Source organism: Poecilia reticulata, linkage group LG14 (genome assembly GCF_000633615.1).
Source record: "Poecilia reticulata strain Guanapo linkage group LG14, Guppy_female_1.0+MT, whole genome shotgun sequence".
Taxonomy (NCBI): Eukaryota; Metazoa; Chordata; class Actinopteri; order Cyprinodontiformes; family Poeciliidae; genus Poecilia; species Poecilia reticulata.
The window spans coordinates 13,427,041-13,445,074 of record NC_024344.1 but is presented as its reverse complement, the minus strand read 5'-3'; the positions used below and the strand labels follow the sequence as shown (position 1 = coordinate 13,445,074).

Below are 18,034 nucleotides of genomic sequence, written 5' to 3'. Positions count from 1 at the left end.
TATATGCTTCTCTTGAGTTTTATGGTGGGACAATAAACAATAGATAACAATGTCAAACCTATGTAGAAAAAAAAAGAAGGAAAAAACACATTTTATATCATGATTTCATATGAGAGGAAAAGCTATTGAACCAATTTTTCAAAGCACTATGAGGAAAAAGTAACTGCCACCTAAACCTAATAACTGGTTGTGCCATTTTTAGCAACAAAATCCTGGTTTATGACAGACGATGGGTCTCTCTGCGTTTTACTGCAGTAGGAATAGTTTGGTAACATGCTCACAGACGCCGATTTCCACACGTTTTCGAATTTCTGAAGACCAGGGGCTGATGTTTTGATATGATGTCTAGTCTACTTCATGTTATCAAGCAGGTTCTGTTGAGGTGATTTCTTGAATCTGAATGTCTGACATTAATCCTGCCTGGGCGTGTCTAATTAAATTGTGTATTTGTATAAAATTTGTCTGAAACCATAAATAAATCTGTTAGTGGGTTAAATACTKTTTCACATCACTTTGGGTTATCTGGGCTAGTGCTACATTAAAGCCTGAAAGMAARTGATTTATTAAGCACCAAAGAACTTATAATAGGTCTAAATATGCAGGGACTGAAAGCAAAACAGCTGCTGAAGACTCTTTATTTAATCGTCGTTCTGCCCTCAAGTGGCCAAACGAAGCATTGCAGCTTCAACAGGACTTTGGCCATAAAAATGATGGCAAAGCATTTGTTTAAGAATGTCTTTTAATGTTTTCCAGTTCAGATACACAACAGACAGTGTGTAATAGCCTCTATTTGAAATAGAAATATTAACTTTAATTCTCTCAACTCCTCGTTGTCAAATATGCTCCCTCTGCGTATTTTGCGCCTCAAGCAGGTTACTGAGTCAGACTAAATGAAACAGACAAACAGGTGCAAGCCTTCACTGTAACATCTGGCATCAAAAGTTTCAAGAATAGGATATTTGAGTCTGCATAATGCCAATTGTCAGCCAACATCAGAACTGCAGTGTAAACATGTAGACTTGGTGAGTGTGCTTCCGTTTTTCTGTTGGCTGGTTTCAACCCTTGTTTCCAAAAGAAGTGGACAGGGGGATAAAAAATAAAGCGTTTCGCTATGTTAACCTCAGAAGCGCGGGTAACTGAAACTCACACCAAACGGCTGGGTCAACGATCCCGTTGACAGGATGTGCAGACGAAAACTGCAAAAGTTAGCAAAATCAACCACTATGAATATAGTTCGAAATAAGACCAAGAGTACAAAGGATTTCACAACCTTCCAGTTACGTGGGTAATATACCGTATGCTCAAGACGACGTGAGACAATAACAACCAAGTACACCAGCGTCACAAATTGAATTTCTTGATTTACGGCCTGCTTTGAGCCAATTTGTAACAAAATCTGTTTTTTTTTTCTTCTTCTTCTTTTTCTGTCTCATTACTCAAATCCTTCCTGTTTCCCCTTCCTTCATCTGTTCTCTGCAGCTGTTCTTTGGCTTCTTCACCAATGAGAGAACTCATTTCATTCAAAAGCTGCCTTGTATGATTGATGGGACGGTGCCAAGTGTGCACGGTACGCTTTAGACTACCGCAGATAATCACATGACCTGGGCCACTCGGAGCCAGAAAGCATTCCTTTTTCTGTTTCTTTACCTCGACCATTCTTTTGTTTTTTTTTTCTTTAAATCATTCATGTATGCTGATAGATGTTCTCATGTGCCCACCTTATAAGATTTGATCATGAACTCAGTTACAGCGCCTTGCAAAAATACTCACTTTTTGCTACATTACAACCACAAACTTGGATGCATTTGATTGGGATTTATTGCRGTGGAACACCATCAAGCTAAAGGATTAATGGTATTAACCAATAAGAATGCAAAAAATAGACCAAATGGTGGTATCCGGCCTTTACTCTGATGCCCATAAATAAAATTCAGACCAACCAGTAGTGCTCAGAAGACGCATGGCTAGTAAAAGTCGGTCGAACCTGTTTGAAACTGGGGTGAAGGTAAAAGAAAAAAAAACAACAACCAAGAACTATGTTGGCATTACTTAGTTTTAAAGAATGGTTAAGTATTAATAAAAAAAAAATCCAGAACTGAATGTTATTGTAAATCTGTGCAAAACTGGTAGAGAATATCTCTGAAAAAGCTGGTTGTACAATGACCTGAATCAGAGGAGGCCGAATATAAACGTGTGCCAAAATTTTTAAATCATTTATAATTTTCCTTTCCACTTCACAATTATAGTTTGTGTTGGTGTATTGAATGAGATCCCTACATGGAAACTTGTGGCTGCAATGTGACAAACAAGTTCAGGGTGGGGAGAGGGGGGGGGGGGTTAGCCCTACGAATAGTTTCGCAAGACATTGTAAACAACGGCTGATCAAACCGGCTGTGTGTGCATGAGCGTCGAAATCATGTTAAGACATCTAAACTTGCACCTGTTGTCTCAAAGAAAAAAAAGGATCCGGCCAATCACTCCAAACCAAACGACAAACATAATATTTACAAATTCCAGTTTGTTCTCGTACACTTAAAAATAAAAAATAAAAGTTCAGTTTGTTGGTTTTTCGTCCTCCCAGCTCGCTCCAGCCCAGCGTGAGGGATGGCAGTCTGGATCCGGGAGCGTCGACATCCTTAAGCACTCGGGGGAGGGGGGAAAGGGGGGGTTGCAGATGCTAATCCCAGTTGCCTCACTTTTTCTGGTACAAGGTGTGAGTGACGTCTTGTTTAATCARGRTCCCCCCCCCCCTCCTTCTCCCTCCCAAAGCATTCTCTGCGCATCCGACGGATCACACAGACTGTTTTGTCGTCGTCACCAGTGAGTCACTGCTTCTCCAGTGTTGTCCTAATGTCACAGTTTTTCCTTTTTTGTTTTCTCTTTTTTTTCCAACCCCTGCCCCCATCCCACCAAATATTGTCCAGGGTACAACCCATCCTTGTGTTCAGTTGTGCAAAACAAGTGACACAATCATACAAGGCTCTCATTGCGTTTTTTTTGTTGTTTTTTTTTTTCGTTTTGTTTTTTGTTTTACCATAAATATATATTTTCTTTTCACCCGCCGTGCCGAAGCGAAAACCATGAGACGACAAAAGAGCTGACAAAAAARRAMMAAAAAAAAGGACAATTGAGTCGTCCTCAGATGCTTGAAGCATTAACGCAATGTCAGTCACGTACATGAACCTTGCTTGGATTATTCACGTGAAGAAGTCATGTCTCTGTTTTTTTCTTTTTGTAACATAAAAAGTGCTTTCCTCGTATGAGACTGAGAGACAGTGACTGTGCAAACTTGACAGTTTTAAAAGAAAAAAAAAAATGGGGGGGATTAAAAATAAAACAAGGCTTTCATCAGTCTCTGGTAGTCTTGTGGCACAGCCGCGGTGTTAGTAAATGAAATTGAAAAAAAAGAATAAAGAGGAAATATTTACTCTCTTTGTTATAATCATAGCTTTACACAATATTCATCTCTTTAATACTTTAATACTTTCCGAAGTACCACAAAGTGCAGCTGATATTAAAATAGAAAATGAAATATTTCCAAAAGCAAAAACAATTCAATGGAAAATAACCAAACAAGGCAATYGAAATGATCAAAATGGAAAAACTCTGCCCCACACACAAAAAAAAAAAAAATCATGCAACTATCCCACACAGCAAAGTAGTTAATAAAACTTTTATATATTTTCTTCTTCTAAATGAGGATATATTAAATCTGATTTCCCTTTTATAGAAGAGACCAGCCACAGTGCAACATTGAGTGTAAATAAAACACAAAGAGTGTGTGTGTGTGTGGTTTGAAATGAAAGATAAAGGGGTTGGCACTTTCTTTTGATGGGGACTCCATGTTGKKKTTTTTTTTTTTTATGAGATTCAGTCGGGACGGACCTCGGCAAGCGGTCCACCGGACGCCGGCCAAAAAGGAACTTCATCACAGTACTTGGCACCAAGAATGCTGGTAAAAACGAGATATCAGAWTATCTTTTTTTTTTTTCATTCATATCCTTACAATTTATTAATAATACATCATTTACATTTTTGTTTTTCATTTTTTTTGTATAAAAGACTCTAAAAGGAAAAAAGAGTCTAGAAGTGACTGAGAGAAAGAGGACGCAAAAAAAAACAAAMAAAAAAAAAACTGTCGGACTGTGTCGATGTTATTTAATAAGAAGAGCTACAAGAGTGGATGCAGGAGGACGGAACGGCGGTAAAAGCGTGGGGAGGAGTCACTTGATCTGAGGTGGAGGAAAGAGACGGAGGAACAAAAGAGAAAGTGGTGGATGTGAGTGGAGCCTGGGAGGTGTGGATGCGGTGAGTTCTTATGGGCAGCCTGGATTCCAGGCCGCGTCCTGCTGAATGCGGTTCAGCTACTTTCTGCGAGGCCTGACAGGTCAAGTCCCAATCTGGAAATCTGTAGACATTTGCACCCCTACTCCCAAAAAATATAGAAATGTTTCATTGCTTTTAAACTGAATTTAAAATGCGCCGTGGGTTTTGGCGTGCCGCCGCGGTAGAGCTAGCATGTACAGCTAGCATGTACAGCCACTATCTTCTCGTTTTCTCTCTGTAAGTCTTTTCTTCCTGGTAATAATCAATAAAACCCCCAAAAATTAAGTAAATCTTAACTAACAAGGAAAAGCTTATATACTTTTGGCAGAAGTATTTCCACATTGTGGGATTTTTGTTTTACGGACCAACACAAAGTAGCCTCTGTTATAGAGCGGAAGGCAAATTGTACATTGTATTCCATTTTATTTTAAAAGTCTGAAAGCGTTGCATGTGGAGGATATCTAATRATGCACAATACAACCACCTCTGGTGGTAACTTTCTCACAACTTGTGCTGTTTTACCTGCTGAAGTCAAAACTTGGACAAATCGATTTACAGCTTTTCCAGTTATTTGGTAATCGAATAATAATCCAGGAATTAAGCACAAAAACTGCTATTAACAACACAAGCTAAAGTCATATTTCACTGCAGCAATTTGTTACCTAAAGGAGGTTGTAGAGAACACGCTGTGTGTCTGTGACTGAGTACAGAGATGAATTTAAAATTGAATTTAAAATTATTTACATTTTGACAGGAATAATTTGTTTATGCACGGCAGGCATTTTGGATTTTGAGAACAAGACTGGACTTTCCTCCACTCCACTAGTAATTCCTTGACTCCTTTGTGTTAATATTTCAAAGTACAAATGTATAAATCAGGCACTACCAATCACCTAACACAACAAACACATGAAAAATACAATTGTTTTACTGTTTTAAAATTCTGTAAAAAAAAAAAAACCCTGATAAGATTATAATACTAAATGATAATGCTGATGTGGCACTTGCTCCAAAATTAAGGTATGTGGCACAAATTGTCAATCCATGGCAAGACTTAAAAAAAATTATTTTCAGCATGTCTTAGATTTTTATAACCATGAATTATTTTCCTTCCACCCACAATTAGGTATTACTTTATGTTGGTCTATTAAATGAAATCTTAACAGAAATCATTAAAGTTTGCAGTCGTGACAAAACGTGAAAACGATCAAGGGGTGCAGACACTTTTCCAAGCCACTGTGAATAACGTAAATGAATCCAAAATAGATTTAGTCGTACGTGGCTGTCAAACGTCAGTTCTATTCCCAGTCTCGGCAGTATATTTCACACTATACAATAATCTCTAAAATCACAATGCAGAGACAGCTGCTGGAGCACAGAGCTCTGTATGGGGTGCCAAATCCCCCTTCCAGATTGGGCCTTTTTAAAGCTGCAATTTGTAAGCTTCAAGAAACCAACGCTTTATGACAGACAGCTTGCTGGGACATATGCTGCCTCGCACAAAGCTGTTTGCTACTGTATCATCTTCTCCCTAAATGAATGACAATGTGTGTTTGTACTCTTTGTTAAACATTGCTCCACACTGACATGAAAGGAAACGCGTGTGCCAAACAACCGAACTCCACGTTAGAAACGTCTGACTGATTACGACACCTCTTCGAGGGAGCTACGGGCCTAAAGCGGCGTGACCGGGCGACCTTTCCTAAGCACCGAATTTCCACTGAGCTATTACACGAATAAGCGTGATGACAAGGGCGCTTTCTCGTTCCGGTCCCCGTTGAGGTGTGATTATAGCTTAGAGGTATTTCACCGCTTCAAATCTTACAAACTGCAGCTTTATCTGAGGGCTTGATGAGGACGAAGATGTGAAGACGGCAAAGAAGGTTGTGGGGGGGAAAGGTGACGTTGGAATGGAGCAGTTTGTGTGGTGCATCTTGGTGAGCCCAAAGGAGTAGCGGAGCTTGTGCCTGGTCCTATACGCGGGTAGTAGAGTGTTGGTGAGGCAGGGCATTGTTGCTGTGGCTGGGCACAGGCGTTGACGAAGGGGCCGGGACAGGTGGGTAAGTGTTAAATGGGTGGAGCGGCTGGATGCTGCTGATGGTACTGGGGATCATGGTGATGGTGTTGGCGGTCATCAGTGGCACGTCCTCCGGTGCCCGCCTCAGCGCCAGCGTGTAGTCAGGGGGACACACGGGAGGACGGAGAGGTTCCAGGTCACCGTGGAGGGCACGGGAAGGGAGGGGTGTCCCGTGCTCCAGCTCCACCCTCTGCTGCTTCATCTGCAGTGACATCAGCTCCTCCTCCTGACTGAGCGCTAGGTCGTTGTGCGGTGGGGCGCCCACGACTCCCATGCCGACCCCCATGCCCATTGTTGCGCCACGTTGTGGGGAGAGCCGGCGGTGGCGCCTCTGCATGAGTTCGTGGCGCTTATCCCTTTTGTAGTAAAGTGCGGCAAAAGCCAGCACGTTCAGGAAGAGGAGCGACGCGCCGACGGCCACCGTCACGCTCAGCTCAGTGGAGTAGTCCCTCGTCTCGCTCGGGAAGGGAGTGGGGCGCGGTCTCTCTGAGCTGTCGGGGTCGGGTTCCGACGGGTAGGTGGACACCGGCGGCTTTTGGGGCGAAGAGTTGACGGGAGGGGGCACCTTGCGTCGGCCAGTGCCTCCAGACGGCAGTCGAGTTGTGACCGCATTTAAGAGTTCTTCGTGCAGGCTGTGGAGATGCGGCACAAGCTCAAGCCAAAAAGCAACCTTGTTGGCACGGTAGTTATCTCTGACACGTGGCTTCAGGCCAATATGCAAGTACTGCTTATCTTTGGAGCTGAATTTGGTCCAAATCACCTCCTCGAAACGGTTAGGCTTAGTGTGAATGAATGTTGTGTCCTGAGGAACAGGCAGATTAGGATCCCTGGAACAGAAGAAGAAAAGATTCAAGAGTTGTTGTTTTTTTTGTGTTAGATGACAGTTGTTATCATTCAGTGTTTCTAAACAGATAGACGTCCAGTGTTAAAACACAGCGCTCTATCAAGGAAGTTCAAATTCATGCCAGTTTTTTTTGGAGGACATTTTGTTTTGCTGTCATGGAATTTGTTGCTTCCTGAGACATGGACGGTCTGCAGAAACCACACACTTTTGTAGCAGTTAACAAGCTTCTGGTGTTATTCTTGCTGGATACTTGAAAACTCTCCCTGACAGAACTGGTAGAGTTCATACAAATTGCATGGTCTTCTGCTGCTTTCCTGGCTTTTCACCTTTGTCAATACATTTTTAACAGCACTGACATTTGGGTTATACCATAAGCTCAGTGTCAGCCTGATTAAATCAGAAAAGTGTAAATACATTCCCACCAGCCCTGTTTAGTCCAGTTTCAGCAGATTCTAGTTCGTTTGCCTAGAAATTCGGGAGGTGTGAATAACCCGTCGAGCTCTGATGCAAACTCTGCTCCACCTAAAAAAAATGGGTCTCAGTTAGGCTGAAGTGAAGTCTGGTGCAATTCAAATGCATATGTGATAGCTCCAGAAGCATCGGGTTGAATGTAGTGCAGGGTTTTCTGGTTAAATACAACCAAAAGAAACCTGTGAGTCTCACGCTTGAGGCAGAAATGGTTCATAGTCTTTCATGAGCGAACAAAAGAGAAATCAAACCTCTAAAATCTCCCGCCACGCCATTTTCGTTTACATTTCAGGAAGAGGCAGAATGTGCTTCAGAGGTTTACGACTTGCTGCGGTGCATTTAAGCAAATATTAAAACTTGTAGAGTGGTATGCATAGCTTTGACCCAGTGTGACTTCCAGAAAAGCCAGAATAAACTAAAACGTTGGCAACCAATTCTTGTTTTTAGAAAATCTTTTTAAAAAAAAGTTGTAAGTGTAATAGCTGTTCCTCTCTGAAAAAGGAATGGTTAAAACGAACCCGTTAAAAGTTCATAAAGGTGATGCTGAATGAAAATGTCTCGCCAGATCTGCACATCCAGCTAATTGTATGCTAATTAGCATTTTCAAGTCCTTTTTTAGATTAAAGATATACAAAAATCAGTTTGAATATTTTACCTGATTGAGAACTAATTAGACACAAAGATATCAATATGTTATAAATCTTTGAGTGCCGCAGCAAGCAGATCTGATCATGCATGCCTGGTTCTGACAAGAATCTTAACAGAAGCTCCTGATTATGTGTCTGTACATTCATGATGTCATTTGCTGTAGTCCTGCCACACGATTAACTGATTAAAGTGTTACACAAATGAAATGCTCAGAATCTGAACGAGACTTGACTTCAAAGGAAAGTGCCACAAAGTGTTATCTGCATAATTATGAAGTATTCCAGGAAACAGCTGTTCCACGCTTTTTAGGGTATCAAGTACATTGACGCTTGTTCATGTTCACATGTGTCGCTAAAGTGATTAGAAAGAAACAAACACCATGGGAAAAGTGGATTATAAAAAAGACAAAAAAAAACGAGTGGGAAACATGAATAAAATCCATGCGAGCCAGAGTTAATGTAAAGTGTTTAATCAGAAAGAGGTTCTCTTTCTCATGAGATCAGACAGAATATCAATTTTGCAGCTAAGCTCATCTTCCACCAACATCACACTAGTGTAACACACCGCACCATTCATAAATAATAGCACCCAAACATATCCGTATTTAAAGTGAGAGCAGCAAACAGCACCATGTATGTACTTCAATCTTTCTACATTTGGGTCCTTTTACCTACCCTGTCTTTGCGAAGTTGGTCCAGTAGGTCATGACCACGGCGCTGAGCATTACATCGTTCTTGGAGAAGTTACAGGGGAAAAGATCAGTGGCTCCCACCATGGGAATCCCGAACACGTACGGGATCTCGTCTCCGTGAGCGGCGTCCGCCCAGTCCGGCCGTGCCTCCGTCTGACAGTGGTGGTGAAACGTGTAGAAGAAGACAGGCGACTGGAACTCTGCGTGGAGCTTGGCTGTGGCGACGGCCGGGGCCACCCACTGGTGGTCTGTGAACAAAGCCAGGAGGGTCTTCCTGCGCATGTCGCTGTTGTCCCTGTCGGCCCAGTCTGTGTACATGAACTTTATGGTTTCCCTTAGGATATCTTTACCTTGGAAAGAAAGCAAAGCTCAATGTAAGCAACCATTTAATACCAGTGTGTGTGGTAATTTAACACAGCTAATTGTAGCAACATGTTTCTCAATGTAAGATGGAGGCAAATAAATAATAATAAGGAAAAGTATTAAATATGCAGTAAACGTATTGATCTTAATTAGCTTGTTAAAGGGTAAGGATTGTAAACAAAACACTGAAAGATTATGGTGAAGTTGCTCAAAAGTTGAAACAATGGGAAAGAGAAAACCTTTACTTTTTAAAAAGTTGGTGCCAGTACAGCGCTGGACTGAAACAAACCACAAAACTTATGAAAAAATGTATTTTGCTGTGACAGCACAAGAGTCGACACATTTGGGAACCATCCAGCCTATTAAAAGTTAAACACGGTGGTGGATAGTTCATGATTTGAGCTTACTTTGCAGAAGATAACTAACTCCTCTGTATTTCCTAACATTAAATGTCAGGCCATCTGTTCAGTAGCAGAGCATTGTTAATTGGTTTTAATAAATTCGGCTTCGAGTGTGTGTAACACCCGTTTAATGGTAATGCTGTTGCTGATCAGATCAGGTGGTCGAGTTTCTGAAGTGTTTCCAAACATTGTTGTTAAAAGCTGCTCTAAAAAATTCAACCGTAGTAAAAATTTTATTTATTGGCACTACGCCAATCAAACGACTCTTAACTGTGAGTCGGTCTCTGTGAGAATCAAATCTAAATCTGCCGTCCGACCGACCGACCATCCATCCATCCATGGTGCACCTAAAAATGCCACCACAGTATTTAGTTGTTTTTTTTTATAATCTTGAAATATTTTCATGTACAATTTATTCTATTTTCTAAAAAATAACAAATAACATTTTGTTTGCAGTTCGGTATATTAATCTGCCTCCACTTATAGTGCTTTCCTGAGGTGGAGCAGTAGTGGCGAAGCGGAACCTTTGTTTGGGGGCCGTTGCTTCCAGGTTGGTTTTGGGATGGACTTCCGGTTTGCCTCAAACGCAATCTGGATGCTAACGGCAGCACTTCGGTTGCCATTGCTGATTTCTGTTTATTTGTTCTTCAGGTTAGTATATGGTAAAAAAAAAACAACAACCCCCAGCCCCCCACAAAAACTATCTTGTAAGATGCTTACATATTAGTCGACCAGAATATATCACTGAGTTACACTTTCTTTGCACTGTTTTGCCAATAGTTGCCAGTTTTATCAGGCGAGGGTAAAGTTGGCAATATGCAGTTTTATGGGCGGGGTTCATTGTTGCCTGTTATRGAAGTAAACCAAGTTTATAAGACAGTGGTAATGTAAAACATTAATATTATACACTGTAAAAGGTTTGTTTGTTAAATAAAAAAAACACAATCTGGATGCTAACGGCGGCGCTTCGGTTGTCATTGCTGACTTCTGTTTATTTGTCCTTCAGACTCTGTCATCACTGTTACAGCAGTCCTGACACTTGGGACCTGTTACACATCCATCCATCCATTGTTTTATTTCATGTTTGTCTGGCAAGAGTTGGTACGTTTTTTTATAGACCTTCTCTGCATTTTGATTCCAACATTTGTYATAATTGGAAACTACAAAAATAAACTACAAAAGAGAAAACGGATATAGATATTAGCGTGGGATTAGTTAGCCATTTTAAGGTAAGAGGGCTTGTGATCTGACCATCAGGGTATCCATACAGATTGTCCACGAAGTTTGAAATCGTGTAGTCGAACGAAGCTGCAGAGATCCCATCTTCTCCTTCACTGTCATCCACAAACTTGAGGCCTTCTCCCTGGTTGACGCCCAGCAGTATGTCGTAGTTGAGGAACTCGCCCTGAAGAAAACAAGACAGGACAGGACAGCGATCTAAACACACCGACTGGTAAAGGAACGACAAGAATCTGCCACGGTTCCGTAGGATCTTTTCGGATATTTGGAAGTCGTCGTCAACCTGCTGCATGAGGATCTCCGGGTCGTCCGGCACCACGTCCCCGTCCACCACGGGCCCGAAAGCGATGTGGTAGCGGGCGGGCTGAATGTCTTGGTCCACCAGCTCCCGGAAACTCTTCCGCCGCAGACAGTCYACCARCTCTGCCATGTCCCCCAGGGTGCAGCCCACCTTCTTGGCCAGGATCTTGGTGTAGGTCAGAGGTCGGTAGTTGACCGACCAGCTGGAGATGGCGGAGCCGCTCTGAGCGATGGCCCTTTGGAACAGGCCTGCACAAAGCAAAACCACAGATTAATACGCATGCAACATGTATGCTCTTMTGAGTAGCATCTTTTTTTTTTCTCCCTTTTGTTCGGCAACTAAGGAGGCCTTTAAGACCTTCCAGTGTGAGTGCTTTAAATAATGCACATCCTGGAGAAGGCACAATTGAAGACTGTAATGTACAAAGCGGGCCGAGAAGCTTAACATGCTGCTTTTAACAGCTGGAGAAGATCATTATGAACATTAGTGAGAAAAAAAGAATGGAGTGTTTTCCATTACATACAGCSAGAAAAACAGTGACGAACTCCGTACCCAGCTGTGGTCTGGTTGGATGAAGCGAGAAAGACTGAAAGGAAGCGAGAACTCCTCGCACTGTTGCACCGATGCACGGTTATGTAAAAAGACTTGCTGTCCCTCTGTTTTATCTGCAGATTCTGTCATTAATAATTAAGCCCCCCCTCTCCCCCCACCCTCATATTCTGCATGTGCCCCACCCCCGCTCCTCTCCCTGTGAAATCAATTAAGAAAGCCTCTCAGCTGCAGCTCCAACCCCGCTCCTTTATCTCGTCTCTCCTCTGCAAACACGTAACATGCTGTACTTCTTGAAAAAAAATAAATAAAAAAAATAGAAGAGAAAAACTCTTTGCGGCACTCTGCGCTGTTACAGCCGAYGTTGAAACGAGCAAATTCATGCGGTACTCCTTTCATTTGCTTGTGCAAAGTAAGAACTGTAAAAACTTAACGCTGCCGATTCCCGAAACTACGCAGGTTTAAGGTAAATTATCACTGACATTTCGACACGGAAAAAAACAAACTTGAGCTCGCAAAAGTGTGTCCATGCGAACGCTCACTGACGTTTTTCAAGCAACAGCTTTCATCTTTACTGAATTTGGTCAGGATTTTTATGTGACAAACGAAGAAAGCAATCCATACTTGTAAAGTAAAAGTAAATATAACTCAGTTTGACAAAACCTAAAATCCTTTTTAAAATATATTCAGCCCTCTTTTACTCTGATTCCACTCAAAAAAAATGGGTGGGGGGAAAACTCACTGCTTTTGACCGATGTTTTTAAGAGCCACAGTGGTGTAAAGTTACAAACCACAGATCTAAAGTTTTAAATTTTATGTGACAGCAAAGATGTGGAGGGGTTTTRTGGGGGGGAAAAACAACACTGTACATCATCCTGAACACGCCATCCTTACTGTAAGACCAGATGGTGGCAGCATCATGCTGTAGGAAGGCCTTTTTTTTAAAGGAAGCTGGTCAAAGTAGATGGGGAGATAAATGGAGCTACCAAAAACTAGTTAGAAGCAGCTAACGACTTGAGATTGCAGTGAATCCTAAACAACCAGAGCTACAATCGAATGGGTGAAAACATTGTTTAACTACATGTGTGATAGCCAATGTAACATTTAAAAAAAAAAGTTTTATTTTAAGATTATTGTGAGCCTTTCTTCCCTCTTGATCGCACAGAGGACTCGCTTCTTTTTGCAGATAAATTTTATTCAATCTGTCCTGGGTCACTGAGTCAGTGTGAAGGTCAACAGTAAAGTAATAATCTGAAAGTTTAGAGCATCATTTTCTCTCTATCTCTCTCGCTGGCTCTCCTCTCAGCTCCAGCAAACACTGTCACATGAGAGGATTAGCGGACAAACATCTGGTGGGTGTTTTAGAGATGAGAAGCTGTCAGTTTCATTCCATAAATTTCATTTATCCACTTCAAGAGTATACATTTACTCAACAAAACCCAGTTTTATAGTTTATTTTATTGTCTGTTTACAGACAAGTAATAGCATGGAGAGAAATGGTGACTTTAGTTTGCGATTGCCGGCTCACGTGGCGGACTTTTCTGAATAACACAACTCAAAGTGGATCGAGCACTAGCAAGAGTGATTTTCTGGTGTCGTCCCTAATTTCTTTATATTTTGCTTCAAATTCCTTGTAATTTTTTTAACTTTTTTTTTTGTAAAGTTTGTCTTTTTGAATGGACTTGGGACCATATAGTGCAAAAATTATGGGTTACTATTTTAATTTTTCAACTTTTGGTTGGAAAAACATAGTTTTAGACGGTCTGAGCTACAACTTCCTATAACAACAATACATGAAATATATTGTGGAGGAGAAGTAGTCACCAATAACCAAGCTGAACGTCCTTCATCCTAAGTCAGGGGTCACCCCCTCCAGTCCTCAAGGGCTACCATCCTGCAACTTTTAGATTCACCTCTGCTCCAAAATGTCTGAATTTCCTCACCAGCATTCATTCCTCTCTGCAATAGGCTGGAAATGAGCAGTTTATTTGATCCAGGTGTGTTTGAGCAGAGACACATCTAAAAGTTGCAGGACGGTAGCCCTCGAGGACTGGAGTTGGTGACCCCTGTCCTAAGTGATACAAGGATGCTGTGTTGAATATGAGTTGAAACCCAAAGTACCAATGAAATTAGTGGATACTCCAACCTTTTCATCTGACAATAAAAGTTTAGATGTTAACACGTTTTATGAGTTACCAAGGAGATTGAACGTAATTTGTTGGACAGACATTGCTGACCAAGTAATTTCCTGCCGCTGTTACAGACACTTCTCCCGTCTTTGGGGTATCTGATTACCCAATAGCTCAAAGGAAGGTTGTGCTTTATCAGTTTATGAAATGAGAAACTTTATTTCAGTCCATCATATACTGTATATCTACTAAACTTCTGTTTTATTGGCCAATAAAGTGCACTTGTTTAAAGAATCTGACTTGAGTCCTGCACTCTGTGTACAGAGTAATAACTTAAAAAATAAATTAAATTAAATTAAGACCACTGCAAAAATTTCTTTAAAATGTTATGTTTATAGTAACTATTGCGCCCCAGGGTCTGTTGAAATCCAATACAAACACACATCATTCCCCTTATTGAGCCCAACAGCAATCAGTCTTATTCAACCAACTACTCTGAAAGCTTTGTCATCATTATTTTATCTCCAAAAACATTGCTTTTTTAAATTCTTTAGATCATTAGTGATACTTTGCTAATATATGATTCTGTAAAAAAATATGTGTATTGTTTGGATTTGGGAGAAACGTACTTTATAGAAATACCCACAAAATGTTCATCCTCCTCAAACTCATGACTTTAAAGGTAAAATCAAAGAGTTTTAGATGAAATGTAAAATTACTTTATACCTTTAAAATGATTATAAGAAAGCCTGTCTACTTTGAAGCAACCAAAAAAAAAAAAAAAAAAGATGAACCGAATGCGACTTGGACAAAGTGATTCTTTTGAGTAAACTCAAAAGTTTCAGATTTTGGCTTCAAAAACCTTCATGTATGAGTTTGYTATAGAAGAGATAAAAGCAGAACTCCTGAGTGTAAACGCCCCATCAYGAAGAACTCGGGAGCAACAGAGACGGCTTAAGGGCGTTTTGGTCCGCAGTCGAACTTAGTCACGTTGAGCCGACATGGATATCGCTTTATTCAGACGTATTATGTTTTCAGATAAATATTTATCAGGCAGCATATATGACAGCGACTCCCAGTGAATCTTCAGGCTGCGCAGAATCTGCTTGTAGATTAAAGGGGAAGCACAACATCTGAGTCGAGTCATGGGTCACTGCATTCAGAGCCTGTTTGGGCTCAGGAGGAACAAAGTGTTTCAAAGAATAGATTCGTTCAGAATATGTGTCAGCAAATTGAATTTGAAGGAAGTAAATGCTATTTTGCCTATTTGCTTTACGGGAAGTAATCACAATGATAATCTTGACTAGGTATCTTGTCTGTCTTGTGTTTCCTTCTCATGCTGTGTAGCTATGGTGGCTGTGTGTGTGTGTGTGTGTGTGTGTGTATTTATGTGTGTGAGTTTGTGACGTCCTTACTAAGAGAGCAGAGCTCTAGCTTTTCCTCCACGGAATAAAACACATCCTTCTAAATGTGGCCCACAAACAAACGGATGAGATTAAACTGCAGATTGGTCTGTTCAATCTGAAAAAGGGGAGATTTATGAGTCGATTTAGGAGGACGAACCTTAGCTGTTCCGGAAAACGTGAAMATYTTTAGACATCTGAGATGCTTATAAGAAAAAAAAGTTCATACCTGTTGATCTTTTWCATGCACAGATTTCACTGACTAGACCAATACAGAATGATGCATGATTTCAACTTYGTTGAGCAAATAAAAAACCCTGAAACGAGCGAGGTTTAAACTTACAGGACAAATCGCTGCCTCCTGAGCCACTGCCTTTCTCACAGGGCTTTGTTTAATCACTGGAATAWTTAAAGAGCGTCACATAACCGTAAACCAACGAAGACGTGGTCATCTATCTAAGCTAACTAGCTGGGAAAAGCAGAGGACGAAGCAGCGAAGAGGCCACCGGTAACTTTGGAGAGCTGCAGAAATCAGGCGGGAAAGCCTGTTGCAAGGACAACTTTCAATCACACACTCCACAAAGCTAGCTTTTATGGAAGAGTAGGAGTGAGAGAATGTTCTATTTGCAGTTTATCACGGGCCATCAAAGGGACACGGCGAACATGTGCTAAAAGGTGCCCTTCTCGGATGTGACCACAGAGAACTAGCTACAYGTCACCCTGTGTTTTATTTTATTTTTATTGCATTATTCAGCTTCCCTGTTTTCTCTCTGCACTTCTTGTCTTTAACGTCTTGTTCTTATTCGGCGTCCTTGAGTGTCTACAAAGGCGCCTAAAAATAAAATGAGTTATTAGCAACACATCAAAGCGGGCCGGTCCACGTCTAGGCCTAGATTAATTTGAGAGTCGGTGGCGAGATTTGAGCACTGACCATACATCTGCGCGATCTGACTGATCTTTGGGCTATTTCTCGAAAAGATGAACCGGCGAAAYGTTCAGTTTCAAAGATGGGAGAGACATACACCCAAAAATACCTCCAGCTGTCACTGTAGCAACAACAACAAAAAAAATGGTTTGACACAGCAGCGGTGGGGCTGAAAATAAAACACTATCCGGGCAAAATCGCATCCATTCTATTCCATTGACAAATATGTTGATCGGCTGTACGCCGAGCCTTAAATAAAACAATTAACGACACCCAGAAACGAAACCCGCTTCCAAAAACGCTAATGTCCTTTGACAAGCAGCATGGCTGTGATGCTAAAAGAAGTTTACCCTCAGAATGATGAGACAGGATGAGAAGGTTTACACAGGCAGCACCGGCTCCGGAGCCAAAGATCGTGATTCTCTCTGGGTCTCCTCCAAAGTGCTCAATGTTTTCATTGAGCCAGCGCAGAGCTTGGATCTGGTCCAACAAACCATAGTTCCCCTTAGCAGATTGGTCCCCCGTGCTCAGAAATCCTGCAGGGTAAACAAGAAGAAACAGAGACAGAAGACGCAGGTTATGTGTGAATGGAGGAGTGTGTCAGAGATTCAGTCACACGAGTTACACAAATTTTTGTATTTTTTTACTTATTTATTTTCTGAATGATCCCCACACAAGCAGGAGGCTGCGCCTGTCGTTTTCACGGATAACACGACCCCTGCCTCACGGAAGAGACTTCACACGAAAAACCTCGCAAAGTTACCAAATTTCTCTGAAAACACGACACAGTTTGAAGTAATAATAATAATAATAAAAAAAAAGATGTATATTTTAATAGATGAGAGCAACAGAAGGCGTGTTTCACCTTCTTCCTGGACACACATTTACGCAGCAGGTGCACACCCACAACAAGAGAAAAATAAACCGAACATAATGCGAGCCGCACACAAACAGAATGCCTCGTTCTTTTCCCCGAGTACATTACAGTACTTCGCATGGGTTCAAAGTTATTTTGCCCATGCAGTGACAAATGTGCCGTTTTTTGTTGTTGTTGTTGKGTTTTTTTTCCCAAAGCCTATTGCTATTCGCCGACAGTAACACACGAAAAAATGATTTCTCTAAACTGGATGGGAATTCTCCTCAGAGCGGCAGCGGCAATAATGAGAAAATACYGTGTTTGATTTGGCCACTTCCTGTCCTGGCAGTTGCTGATGAGCTGTATTAATTGTGCCACTTCCTGTGAGGGTCTTTGGTCTCACAGCATTGACCATGACTGATGCCAGGGGCAAGCGAAGTGACACAAGATTTTAGCTGTGATTTGGATCTAATATCTAATCACAAATAGCAYGGCGAGTCCTCGTCTTCATTATGTGCGGCAAGAGTAATCTGGTCATAATTTAAGGGGTAATATGAATTTATGTCAATTCACTCAATGGCCTTGGGTGCATGGCTAATGATGTCCCAACGGTTTTCGTCCTGCCAACAGCTTACTGTGATAGCTCTCATTACTCATCGCTTCCACTACAATGTGAACAGAATTATCAATCGGAATACATTTACGTCTGTTTTTTTATGTTGTTGTTTGCTTTAGGGCTGAAACGATTCCTCGAGTGATTCGAGTACCTCGATTATTAAAATTCCTCGAGGAAAATTGACCTGCCTCGAAGCTT

General features: G+C 41.3%; 1 protein-coding gene across 2 annotated transcripts in view; it reads right to left on the bottom strand.

The window, feature by feature from the left end:
- Positions 1-721: 721 nt before the first annotated feature.
- nlgn2b (neuroligin 2b) overlaps positions 722-18,034 on the bottom strand; it is a 57,765-nt gene continuing 40,452 nt past the window's right edge. The window contains exons 4-8 of one of the 2 annotated variants that reach the window (XM_008427797.2): positions 16,715-16,900; positions 11,341-11,606; positions 11,070-11,223; positions 9,038-9,404; positions 722-7,230 (exon numbers count right to left, since the gene is read on the bottom strand). In XM_008427797.2, the coding sequence (XP_008426019.1) occupies positions 6,300-7,230; positions 9,038-9,404; positions 11,070-11,223; positions 11,341-11,606; positions 16,715-16,900 (1,904 nt within the window). In that variant the 3' untranslated portion in view covers positions 722-6,299. The remainder of the gene's footprint in view (positions 7,231-9,037; positions 9,405-11,069; positions 11,224-11,340; positions 11,607-16,714; positions 16,901-18,034) is intronic. The other variant, XM_008427800.2, reaches the window with a different exon arrangement.